This window comes from Girardinichthys multiradiatus, chromosome 21, assembly GCF_021462225.1.
Source record: "Girardinichthys multiradiatus isolate DD_20200921_A chromosome 21, DD_fGirMul_XY1, whole genome shotgun sequence".
Lineage (NCBI taxonomy): Eukaryota > Metazoa > Chordata > Actinopteri > Cyprinodontiformes > Goodeidae > Girardinichthys > Girardinichthys multiradiatus.
In genome coordinates, this window is record NC_061813.1 from 11,021,483 (window position 1) to 11,034,444 (window position 12,962).

General features: G+C 37.4%; 1 protein-coding gene across 1 annotated transcript in view; it reads right to left on the reverse strand.

The window, feature by feature from the left end:
* LOC124858061 (partitioning defective 3 homolog) overlaps window positions 1-12,962 on the reverse strand; it is a 479,264-nt gene that overhangs the window by 180,267 nt on the left and 286,035 nt on the right. Inside the window, exon 16 of the mRNA XM_047349799.1 lies at window positions 12,222-12,408. Coding sequence (XP_047205755.1) covers window positions 12,222-12,408 — 187 coding nt within the window. The remainder of the gene's footprint in view (window positions 1-12,221; window positions 12,409-12,962) is intronic.

The following is a 12,962-nucleotide window of genomic DNA, read 5'->3' on the forward strand; positions in this document are numbered from 1 at the left end:
CCATACCTGACAATTCTAACTAAGATCAGACTGCCTCACAGGGCCAACTCCAGATGACACAGGAAGAGAGTGAGGCGGAGCGGGAAGAGAGGAATGACAGCACAGATGTATTATTCATTTATTCATCATCTTTCGCTTTTTCCCCTGTCATCATTCTAGGCCCACAAAATCAGCTTGCCCTCTATTTTTCTACTTCCACAAATGTCATTTGTCAGAGCATGACTGAGACAGTGCAGGCTAGAAAGGACACATTTTCACCCTGAATTTAGATTTAATTCAGTCTTGCTCTTGTTTTTTTTACTGGAATAATTGAACACACAGAACAATGACAAAATAAGATGCCCGCAGAAAAATTGTTCCTCAGTTAAAGAGACTTGATGAATGTGTGACTATTTGGGAGAGTAATTATGCAAGCCAATCGTCAGCATCCAGCTTGTCTGGGTGAAACTGGTGAGAAATCTGTGGGCAGTAGGAGTGAAGTTCAATAAGACAGCTCTGCAGTGGTGTCAATTCACTTAGTAGGGAATCAGATCTGTTTGAGCTGGCAACTGCTTTAGCACAGTTTTTGATTTAATTTGATGCATACAGAAGAATGAGTATATGCCCGGCATGGAAATCTACAACCTGATGAGAAAAAGCAATAGTGTTATCAGAAGAACCAGCTGTCTCAACTTCCACTGATTGTTTTTGGAATTGTAGTGCCAATTCGGCTAAAAAGCTTTTATCATAAGATGCATAAATCTCTTAATTGTACAGTGCCATGTGAGCACTTGACTCCAACACATTCAGCACTTTATTAGATTTAGCTGAAAAGTAAACTTGTCTTATATATACATGCAGCCACAGAATGGTCAGCTCTAATCTTCTGAATGACCTTTAAGCAGCTTACTGATATTTTCACATACAAAATCTAATAAACAGAAATACTAAAATCAATTGGAGACTATATACTAGCTTTCTACTGACTACTAATTTTTCTATAGAAGTGCTTATCATAATGGAATACTGCTAAGGATGTCTTAAAGATCTCTTAACCAGAAAAAACTTCAGTGGATATAAAATATTTGTAATATGATCCTGAGACATGCTTCCTATTATACTCTGGGTAATAAAAAAAGAAAGACAAAATCTGAAACAACTTGACCATATATCACCTGAGTTAGATCATTTAAATACTGACATAGTTTCTTTGGATTGTTCGTCCTGTACATGCCTCTAGCCCATCTGTAACAGTGTGCCAAATCTAGATAGATCATACATTTCCCAATTTCTCCTTCTTCCATAAGCAGATTTTAAAAGCATTTTTGCCAATTCCAAGCAGATGGTTTCCTCTCCATTTAAAATCCTCCCATCATCTAAAATTAACCAGGGCTGAGTATTGCTCATAGGCAAAACCACAACTTTAACTTGCATTTTACATTAGCGTTCCCATCTCTTCCTTCCTTGCAGGAAACTAAATGTGTCAAACAGCACACCGGCCTTGATGCAAAGTGGTGCTTTCTAAAAGCCCTCTGTGCTGACAATTACCCTAGTGACTTGTGTCTGTTTTACTTTCTCTATATATAACTAACTTCCATCTAAAATAAGAACAACTTGATTAAAACAGCTTAGAAAATCCATCTTATTCTGACTAGAAGGAAAACATCTTGAAAACAATTGAAAAGCTCAAAAACAGGCAGGGAAGCCGAAGCCCAGCAAGGTGCTTCAAAAATGTTCTCCTGAGGTTTGTGTGCTCTGATTCAGGTGACTGGATGGCTGAGCTGGTGATAGCTGGGCTGGAGAGTATGGAGCTGCCTTCAGAGCATAAAGCATTGCAGGTGAAGTTAGTACAGAAGTGCACCAGAGGACACTAGGTCATCAAAACATTTATGCTCCTTAGAAGAAGAACACTTTCATTTATTTTCAGCAAATGGTAAAAAAATCAAGTGGTGACCTGAATCAAACTATTTTCAACATAATTGGCACTGAATTAGGACCCTGCTGGTCAGAGACTAAAAATAAATGTTTTACCATAACCCCATCAAGTTATGCTGACCACAGATTTTGTGCAGAATTTGTTACTAATGAAAGAAAACTGAACTTTTCTCAGTTTAAAAATAAAGTCTGAGAAAGTTATTTTCTATCAGTTGCTGAAAGAAAGACCTCTTGAAACATGGCCTGCACGGTGCAAGGATTAATGCATTGGTCGCATATTTGTTAACAATGGTTAGAAGGTCCTGGGTTCAAATTCCCCCCTGGCTGGAGTCTTTCCGTGTAGAGATTGCATGTTCTCCACCTGCATAAGTGGGTTCTCTCATGGTATTCTGGGTTTCTCCCACAGCCCTTAGATCTGCGTGTGTATGTGAATATAGGCATTAGCCAAACCCCCATCCGCCTGCGACCCTGAATGTATAAGAGGATACAGGCAATAGATGGATGGGCATTGAGACATTTCTGCAATTCATTTAGGCTGCAAGAGAACAAGAGAAATGCTTCCAGCAGACAACAGGAAGGCTGAAAAGAGTACTGGAAAGTTGTTGCTTTGTCCTTTTAAGACTTCAACCTCTGTGAAGGAACATGCTAGATTTGGAAATTTGACAGCCTTTTTTTAAACTTTAGAGGTACGGTAAGAGTGCGTACTCTTTAGGGAATGCACACCTAGCCTAGGGTTTTTGTGAATCAAACCATGCTAACAGCAGTAAAAAAACTAATCCCTGATATTAGATGGTGGTTATGGCTTAAATTGTCAACTGCCTAATAATTTGGTCTCTTGTTTGAAAATAGTAAAGTCCTGTTTTACAGTGACTCCTTCAAAGCACGCAGTGTGACATTGCCTTTGCTCCTATAACAAATAATAATTGGCAGAAATCAGCAATCAGCGAAAATCCTGATTGGTGCATCCTTACTGAATATTTTTTATTATCACAAGTGTTGAAATTCAACTGTAGCACATTCAAAGAGGCACAGTATACAGAATGCAGCCCCACCCCAAGCATTGTGCAGCGAGCAGGAGATAAATACAGAGAGGGATTGAAGGAATGAGAACATTAATGACATGTTTGTAGCAGCAACGTCCCAATGAAACATACTCAGTATGCACACAGCTACAGTGCACTTCTGGCATTTTAGGAAAAATGGATGCTAATGAAAATGTGTATTACGTGGCAAATAAAGTAATTCCCAACCAACATGAACTTTTCAGATTAGTCAAATAGTGTGGGTGTGCATGCACTATTGGCCTTTCAGCATTTCTATGTCATAATGCTGATAACTTGATGAGAAAAGCTTTAGCTTAATCGAGCACTTGGGGATCTTAGTTACCCTACTGATGAGAGAGACTATTGGGGAGTCAACTGAAATAGGTAGTCTGCCTGCAAAGTTTGTTTGCTTGGGTCTGTGTGGACCTTTTCCACTTTATATGTTAATTTGTGAAATTGTTTACCAGCCAATGTGTATCTAAACACTCGTGAGACTGAGTGTGTCTGAGTAGGTTTGTGTGTTTGTGGGTGTGTACATGTCTGCCTGTATGTTTGACTGGAATCCTTTTCCCTTCTTGTTGGTTGACAGCCTGTGTCAGAGCTGCCTGCGAAATGATGTTTCCACCTGTGAAATCTCATAGAGACCGACAAAGACACAGTCTAGTTCACTCATCCTCTTTCTCACTGTGTCTCTGGTTGTCCAATTCTCTGTTCTCTTAAGAACTGACACCCATGCTCCACCTCGTCAGCCTTGTCCAGGAAAAGGTCCAAACCACACTAACCACTGGTGCGGAGCTCCTTTTTGTTTTCCATTGTTTCATATTTGAAAACAAGATTTGTCTAATCTCTAATTGAAATATTTTATGATAATCTCTAACCAATTCTTTATTTTTTTTTATAATTAGTTTTTTTTTTAAACAATGAAAAGTACTCATAGTAAGGCACCAATAAGGGTCACCTAGTCAAACAATATAAAAAAAACTACATGCAAAGAATTAAACAGAAAAGCGCTTAGAGGTTTGTTAGTGAACATTAGAGAACAAACAGCGTCATGAAAACCAAGGAACACAACAGACAAGTCAGGGAACCTTCTGCCTGCTCGCAAAATGTTTTCTCTGACAGAAAAATAAAACTAAAAATCATACATCCCTATCGTGGCTACATGGTAGTGGCAGCATCATAGTGTGGGGACGTGGACAGGGGAAGTGGAGCTAAATAAAGGGCACGCCTAGAAGGACGTTTATTAGAGAGTGCAAAAGACATGAGACTGGGGCGGAGTTTCACCTTCCAGCAGGACAAATACCCTAAACATACACCCAAAGCAACAAGTATACGTTTAGAGCAAACTCATGTGGTAGAATGACCCATGTAAAGTCCAGACTTAAATCCATTAACGAATCTGTTGGAAGATTTGAAAATGATATAAATTCTCTAAATCCAGTTTTCTCTTTCATGAATAAGAATAGGCAAATATTTTAGTTTGTTGAAGTACAAAACTGGTAGAGAAATATGCCAAAAGGCTTGCAGCTATAATTGTTACATAACTGATCATTTCAAATACATTCCACGCTTTTCAGGTTTTAGTTGTAAAACAAGTTCAAACCACATATCCTGATTATTACACTTCACAATAATGTGCTACTTTGTAATGATCTATTACATAAAATCTTAATACAATATATTAACATTTGTGGTTTTAATATGGCAAAACGGGGTATGAATAGTATAGCTAAGGCATTCAAAGCTATAAAGCAGTAAATTTGATGCATACTCCATCCTAATATAAGTCTTTAAGTTAAAGCTTCTAATACAGGCTTTAGAAACTAATGATTTCTCAGAACTCTACTTTGGCACAAAGTTTCTTGTGTTCACCATAAAAACTGGGAACGGCTTAAGAAAAGAACAAGGATCACTGTGAGTTTATAGAAAAATGAGAGAATAGGAATTTCTGAAAAGAGAGATGCCTTCATTCATCCTCAATCATCAAAGTCAAGATGCTGCGTTGCCTCTTTGTCTCTGAAAACCTCTCATAGGCAAACAGACTTGTCTGCTCTATTTAAAGATATTTTATTGCACAAAAAACTGCAAAGTCTTTTAAAAGTTTTTCTTCCTTAAAGAAAAACTAGGCAGCATCTCAGTAAAGATTTTAGAAAGACTAAATATATTAGGCTGACTTTTGTTAAAGAAAAATGTTTAAACTAGAATGGGTGATCGAGCTGAGATCAAATAACACTTCAGGCAATAGATTTAATGCTTGCAACTGCACAGTTGATGGAAAAGAATTTGTACAAATGGAAATCATACGCTTAACTCCCAAATTTTTTCCTAGATCTTGATTTAGGATATTTAGACAGAATGGGTCTGAGAGCACAATGATAAAACAGACACATCCTGCAAAAGCACAACTTCCCTTAATCAGCTTCTGAGACAAAAACCAGGGGGAGAAAAGAAACATTCCTTTTCCTATTTTAGAAGAGCACTGCTTCGATTAAAGTTGCCATAAATATAAAATAAATATCTTTCACATTGCTCCACATCCCATTTCCAAAAGCAAATCCTTTTATCTCTTTGTTTATTCTCATTATTCAGACACTATCTACCCTTGTATTGTATATGTCTTTCTTAACATCACTTCGACATGGTTCTTCCTGTTTGGCTTTCCATTTAAATTGATGAAGGAGGAGGGAGACATAGCTGAGGAAATTAATGGGGCAGGTCAAGACCCAATGTTAAGCAATCTTTGGTGCTGATATGCAAAGTAATAATTTAGACTTTATTTATCCACTGAAACCCGAGATAGCACATGCTGGATTCCATCACTATTCTGCTTTGCTTCACTTTCACAGAGTCCTTCACCCCACACAACTGAGCTCATGCGTTTAGACTAGAGACTCCACGACCTTTAAAGCTAGTTGGAAGACCAACATATCACTGCCAACTTTTATGGGATGAAAAGCAGTAGGAGAAATTCATAAAAATGTATAAACATTACTTTAAGATGTATGTTACTATTCTATCACTGACATGATACAAAAACGCTTAATGAGAAAGCCTATAGGTATTACCGAAGAACATTAGGAAAATGTAGGTCACTTACAGGTTACTGTACTTACACAGGTTCCTGTAAGTCTCTTCCCAAGGACTATCTTATCATCCACTATCAATCCCAGGGCAAACCCAATAACACACTAAAACTGAGGTTCTATCATGACCTTAGAAGCAATGAAAATGATTAAAGAAAGAAAAATCTGGAGGAGGGAGAACTGTAGGCAGTTGAGAAAACTAACATCAATTTCTGGAAGGATTAAATGGCCTTTTGAATCAAAGTAAAGCCAAGATAAAAACAAAACAATTGCTCTACAACTGTCCATGCGCTTTGTTTTTGCTGCAGAAGGTTTTCAATATTTCTACATTACAAGGAAAACTTTAAGGTATTTTATTAGGCTTCTATGTAATACATTAGCACCAAGTAACTCATAATTGTGAGTGCAAAGAACATTTATAATGTTTTTTTTAAATTAATTTGCTAAAACGCTGTTTTCATCCCCTCTAATTCGATACTGTATTAAACCATCTTTTGCTTCAGTTGCACATTCTTTCATGTGTCTTCTGTGGCCCCTACATGGCTTTTGGCCAACTTAAAACAAGACTTGCTAGGTCTTTCTTTCAGCAACTGATTTCTTCTTGCCACCCGTCCATAAATCCCCAGATTTATGCGCGAATAGTCATCCTCTCAACAGATTTCCCACCTGAGCTGTGAATCTCTGGCACTCTTCCAGAGATACCATGTGTTTCATTTTAGTGGACAGCAATATCATGATAGGTTTACAGTTGTGCCCTGTTCTTTCTATTTTCTGTAAGAGGTTCAGAGCTTGAGATATAGTTTTATAACCTTTTATCCATTTTATTAGTTTTATCCCGGAACTATGTGTGTAACTTTGCCTTCATGCTTTCTTCACCAATATTGTCAAACCTCTCCTGCCGTCAAAAACATTTACAAAGAAAACAGCATAATAGGGGAAAGACACTTGCACTGGACTTTATTTAGGGGTACACATGTAAAAGGGGCTAAAAATAAGCAAATTCAACTATTTTCTGTTTTTTATTTGGAAAACAATGTGAAACCATTTATCATTCTGCCTCAGCCTTACAATAAGGCACTGCTTTGGGAAGCAGCATCAGAGCCAGGGACTTAAAAAAGCTCAACAAGCTGATAAAGAAGGCTGGTTCTGTTCTGGGGACTCCTCTGGAACCTCTGGAGATCATTGTGGAAAGACGGATTCTTCATAAAATGAAGAACATTATGGAGAACCCTGAGCATCCTCTTCATGAGACTGTCCTACAACAACAGAGTGTCTTCAGTCAGAGGCTTCTTCAGATCTGCTGTAAGACAGAGCGCTACAGGAGATCCTTCCTGCCCACAGCCATTAGCATCTACAACGGCTCTTTGAGGAAACCTTCATAATATGAGCTATAACAACATTTAATTTCCCTTTGGGATTAATAAAGTATTTTTGAATTGGATTGAATTGAATTGCTTTGTGTTCATGTATCGCATAAAATCCTAATAAAATATTTCTAGGTTTGTGGTTGTAATGTGACAGAGGAGGGAAAGTTTAAATGGCGTGTACACATTTTGCAATGCAATGTATCTGGAACCTGGTTGAATAAAGGCAATTAAAGTTAGGAAAGGGAATATGCTAATTTGATCAATTGTATGGACAGTAAAAAGGACAAGAGAGACAGCTTAAAACAGAGTGATTTAACAAGCTATCCAGCCACTCTTGTGTATGCACTGCATGTACATAGCTCTGGCCTTGGTAAAGTTCTCCCATGAGGACAGAAGACCGGATAATGCTAGAGGCCAAAGGTGAGACTCTCCCAGCTCTGCACTATACATATTCAATCCACACAGACCCCTGACTGCACTGTAGCAAGAGCTTAATTAAAAAGCAACAGTTCCAGGACACTAGGGTCTGGCTAACCTACATCCCCTGCTAGCTCTGTTAATGCTGGATATTTGTGCAGTGGGATGTTGGGAGAACTCAAAAAGATTTTTGAGAAACAGTATAAGTAAGTCAGAATGACGATGTACACTTGCTGTTTGTAGCCAGCTGTTAGCCTGTGAGTAAAAGTGAATGTGTGGCTGATGTGTGTCTGTGACTTCCCATTATAAATTATTCAGAATAACTCCAGGCGCTGGTATGTGGCAAACTCCTGCCTTGTGTGCACACATCATGCTTGTGTATGGCATGTGTCTCTGTGGGTGTATATATAGCCAGGATGTGAGGAATTCTGAGTGCATCTCAGACATATGCTGTAGACCTAATTCACTATGACAAACCTCTGACATCATGAACAGCAGGCATGCTGAGCAAATCCACTCATCCATAATAAATGAGTCAGAGAAAGACAGAAACAGAAGGAGAGATGAGGGAGACTTTACAGAGAGCAAACTAAAAATTCTGGAACAAATTGACTCAGCAAGTCTATTTTTGGCATAAAGTCTGAGATGTCATGCACCACAAAAAAAAAAAAAAAAACAGGTACCAGATGTATAAAAACAGTTTAACACAAAATTTCCAGGAACTAAACAATGCATCGATAAAGACAGTTTCAAGTCAATGCTCATACTACCTTAGCTCAGCTGAACTGCTGAAATGTGTACCTTTTTTAACAAGCCTGCTATTAAACTGTTCCTCAGCTTAAGCAGCCGAGTCCCAACAGAGATTAAGTGTTCTAACAAGGTTGATGAGCCTTGGCTTCATTTTTTTATGATGGTGCTGCAGTCGGGCTGTGGTCTGCACAGCCCGACTGCAGCACCATCCATGGACACTAAAATTCCATGGGTGGTTGGGGTTGAGGAGGTGGAGGAACAGTATGAGCCCTCAAGAGTCTTTTACTAACAGTTTGACTACTACTGCTAATCCATTATATAACAAACACCCTTACACACATTTACAGCAAACACAACCATGCACACACTGTTACAAAAGTTTACTCTTAAAGCTGCGTATATGGGCAGAAACTTGTGCCTGAATTTGAATTGCTCTGTATTGAATCTGTACTGAATCTGTATTGCTAATTTGAAATTAAATGCATTGGTTTGAAAATTAATTTCACTAAATTGAAACTGAATGTAAAGGTTTGAAACTGAATTGGTTTACTTTGAAAATTGCTTTGCTTTGTATTGAAAATTCAGTTTGACTACTTTCAGTTCTATAATTCAATTTGAGTTCCAAAATTCAGTTTTTTGTGTCACACATCTGGGTCCTTGAAGCCACAGATTAATCAGACACACATTTACTGATTCACAGGTATCCAACTTCAAAGGCTCCGTTAAATTCAGCCAACAAATGCGTCCTTCATTTCCCCAGATTTGAAGGATGGGTCTGGTGTATCCTCCGTGGCCCACCCTATACCATGATTCATTGCGGGTCGAAGTAATTTGGTTAAACGGAAGTAGCAATGGCAGATGAGAAAGAAAAGCTGTGGATAAAATTGGATATATTGCACATATATTCTGTGAAAAAACAAACTAAGTTTTACAATGTTTTTAGATTGGAATATAGCTGTGGAAACCTGTAATATCTGGTCAGTTTATCAAGATATTGCTGAATTGGACAAGTGCTCCGCCATATTTGGAGATGTCCACTCCCACTGCCCCAGCAGCCGGTTCGCCTCGCCAGCTGTCAGCTGACCAGGTGGTTGAGGTCCGCTAAACCCCGAGAGAACAGCTGACACCCGGCACATTGTTTTCAAACTCCTGCTGAGTTTCCCCAATGGGTGGAAGTTAAACACAGATACATTTCAGTCAGATGATATCTAATGTTAATATATGGTTTGTTAATTCATCACTATTATTATAATGCTCTACAAATGAACTGATTTAAACTTTGTTCCATTATGTTAGTGTTTAAGTTCTTAAAAGCTTTACAAATAAATTAAACAAAGGGTATTTGTCATCAATATATTTTATCTACAGTGTTAAATTTTTATATCTATGAAAACAAAAATTATTTTGAACATTTTAAATGGCTGAATAATTAACAAGAATAAAATGTAAAAGGTCATAAAACAAGAATATTTTAAAGAAAATAGGATTATAAGCCATCAGGAATATGTACAAGAGTAAATAAAAACCATGTAGTTATTTACAGTGGAGACAGCGGTATTAACCTTAAGGCTCAATTTGTTCAGCTCTGCGCTTTACGCTGTTGTGGTTGTTAGGCAACAGAAGTTACGCTGAGGTAAGGGCAGAGGAAACGCAGACCGATGTAACAGCGGTGGCACACTCTGCTAATCTGACATGTTTAGCTAATAGCTACAGGTAGCATTAGTGTTACTGCTTGACCATCATTTGTGTACATGACGCTTCTTCTAGATGCTCATTTGACTTGGTGATTGACATCCGCCTAGCTCATGTATGCTCCAGCTCAACATGCCGTAAAGAAAGTTTAAACTGATGTTAAACATAAATCGATAAATCTGTGTTTGATTACTCTGTGGCTCTCCTCAAGGACCCGGATTTGTGACACAAAACAACTGAATTTTGGAAGTGAAACTGAATATCAGACCTGAAAGTGAAAATAGTCAAACTGAATTTTCAATACAATGAAATACATTTTAACAGCAAATGAATAAAATTTTAGTTTGGTGAAATTAATTTTCAAACCAATGCATTTAATTTCAAATAACACAAATACAGATTCAGTCAAGGCAATTCAACTATTTAGTGTCTTCACAAATGTCCTCTTTGTTTCTTTTGTTTGGTTTACCTGCTGCTATTACACTGTACAATACAGTGCCTTGGAAAAGTATTTATGAACCATTAAAGTATTTTGCTTACATTCTATGTGATAAAACAACACAAAGTAGAGCATAATTTTGACCTGTAAGGAAATTAAGTTTTATACATGTGAAATGTGTGGCATGCATGCGTGTCAGCCTCCCTAAATCAATACTTACCGTCAATTCAGTAAATTAGAATGTGCTCCAAGGCTTGTTTGTCAGATTAAAAGTACCTTTTCAAAATACCAACCTTTAAGCAGGTATTTAACATACTTTTAATTAAGCCCACATTTCTGTATTAAAATGTTTTTTTATTGATCTCATGTAATATTGTTATCTTAAATATCATGTTTTCGTTAGCCATAAATAGAAAATCATCATACTTTAACAGAAATAAAATCTTGAAAACATCAATCTGTGAGTAATTAATTGAAATAACTTGTTTCACTTAGATTTTTTCAGTAAATTCAGTTTTTAAAATACCTGAACTTTTCAACAACATTCTAATCGATTAAAAATGACTGTATACGGAACAATCATTTGTTGCAATTACAGTTACAAGTCTCTTGGTGTATATATCTCCTACTTTTGCACATCTACAGACTGAAACTTATGCTTATTCCTCTTTAAGTATAACAGCTCAGGCTGGATGGAGAGCATAAAATTTCAAGTTGTGCGACAGATTCTAAATGGGATTTGACTGGGCTGTTCTAACACATTAGTATATTTTGATCTGAACCTTTCCATGGTATGTATGCTTAGTATTGCTGTCCTGCTTGAAGGTGAACCTCTGGTACAGTCTCAGGCCTTCTTCAGCCTTCCCAGGTTTTCTTCTATGAGTGACCTATATTCGGCTCCAACCTTATTCCTATCAATTCTGACCAGCTTCACTGTCCTAAAAGAGGAAAAGCATCCCCAAATTATAATGCTGCCACCACCGTGTTTCACTATGGGGTGTGATGTGTTCAAAATGTTGTGCAGCGTGAGGTTTTCTGCTATACAAAGCAATTTACATGTAAGCTCAAACGTTACCTGTTTTTTAAGATACTCTTTGTCCACTAACGTTCTTTAAAAAAACAACTCTGAGGCTTTTACAGAGCAGCTGTAGACCACTGTTGAAGGCATATAAATGTTGTTTCAATGCACAGTATGTGAGTATTAAGATCTTCTTTGTATATGAACAATATTGTAAAATTTTACCTCTTTTTTGCAATGATTAAATTGTTTAACTGGGTTGTCCTTGGCATCATTGTGTACCTTGCTGGTTTTAAGGGTTGTGAATATTTTATCAAGGTAAAATAAATAGGCACTACTTTGTAGTAACCATTTGTTATTAATTTTGAAAAAACCTAAAAACAAGAATAACAATAATACATTTTTCTTTCTGTCCTGCTGTTCTTCACACAGAGGTAATCTAGAGTTCAGCGATTAATGAAAAATTCAGCCAGCTCCAAAGAATAACTTGCTGCCTACCATTCATTTTGCCTGGGTATCTCATGAAACCAGGCAACCGGGCTTTCTCCTGCAAAGCACATGTCATCATGGGAACTGGAGGACGACTGGTCAGACAGGTGGGCAGGAAGCAGGGGTGGCCAATCTTCCTCAATCATCACTGTGTCACCTTGTGGCATGTTCACAGTTGGAGAGAGCTGGAAGTGACCTGACAAAGAGACATTAAAAGGGAAAAATTAAGCAGGAAGCATCGCATAAGTACTTTAAGTATGACTTTCAAACTTTTAAAACTTCATCAATATTCAATTCCACACAGTCAGGGAGGCCTGATAGCACAATATCTGACAAATATGTGATCATGCTGAAGCAACTTCAGAAGCAGCCTCCTTCAAAGACAATATGTGATAAACATAATAATATCTTGCTTTACAAATTGCCAAGATAAAGCATCTAGCCAACAGATAACTTCAGACAAGGACAGTAACACTATGTGACTGCACATTGAACATTTCATTTAAGCCACTTCAAGGACACTGGCAGAAAAAGGTTAAAACAAGTGCAAATCCGAGGAACATCTGCAATGCTAAACACAGAGGAAACTAGAACAACGTTTAAAAAATTACATTGTTCATTAATAAAACTTCAAATCTCAAGAAAAACAGAAACACACTGAGAAACTGGCAATTTTCAGCTTGTTTACTCATGATCGGTGACTCAGTTAGAAAAATTATATTTTTCTCTAATCAATAAACACACCATACT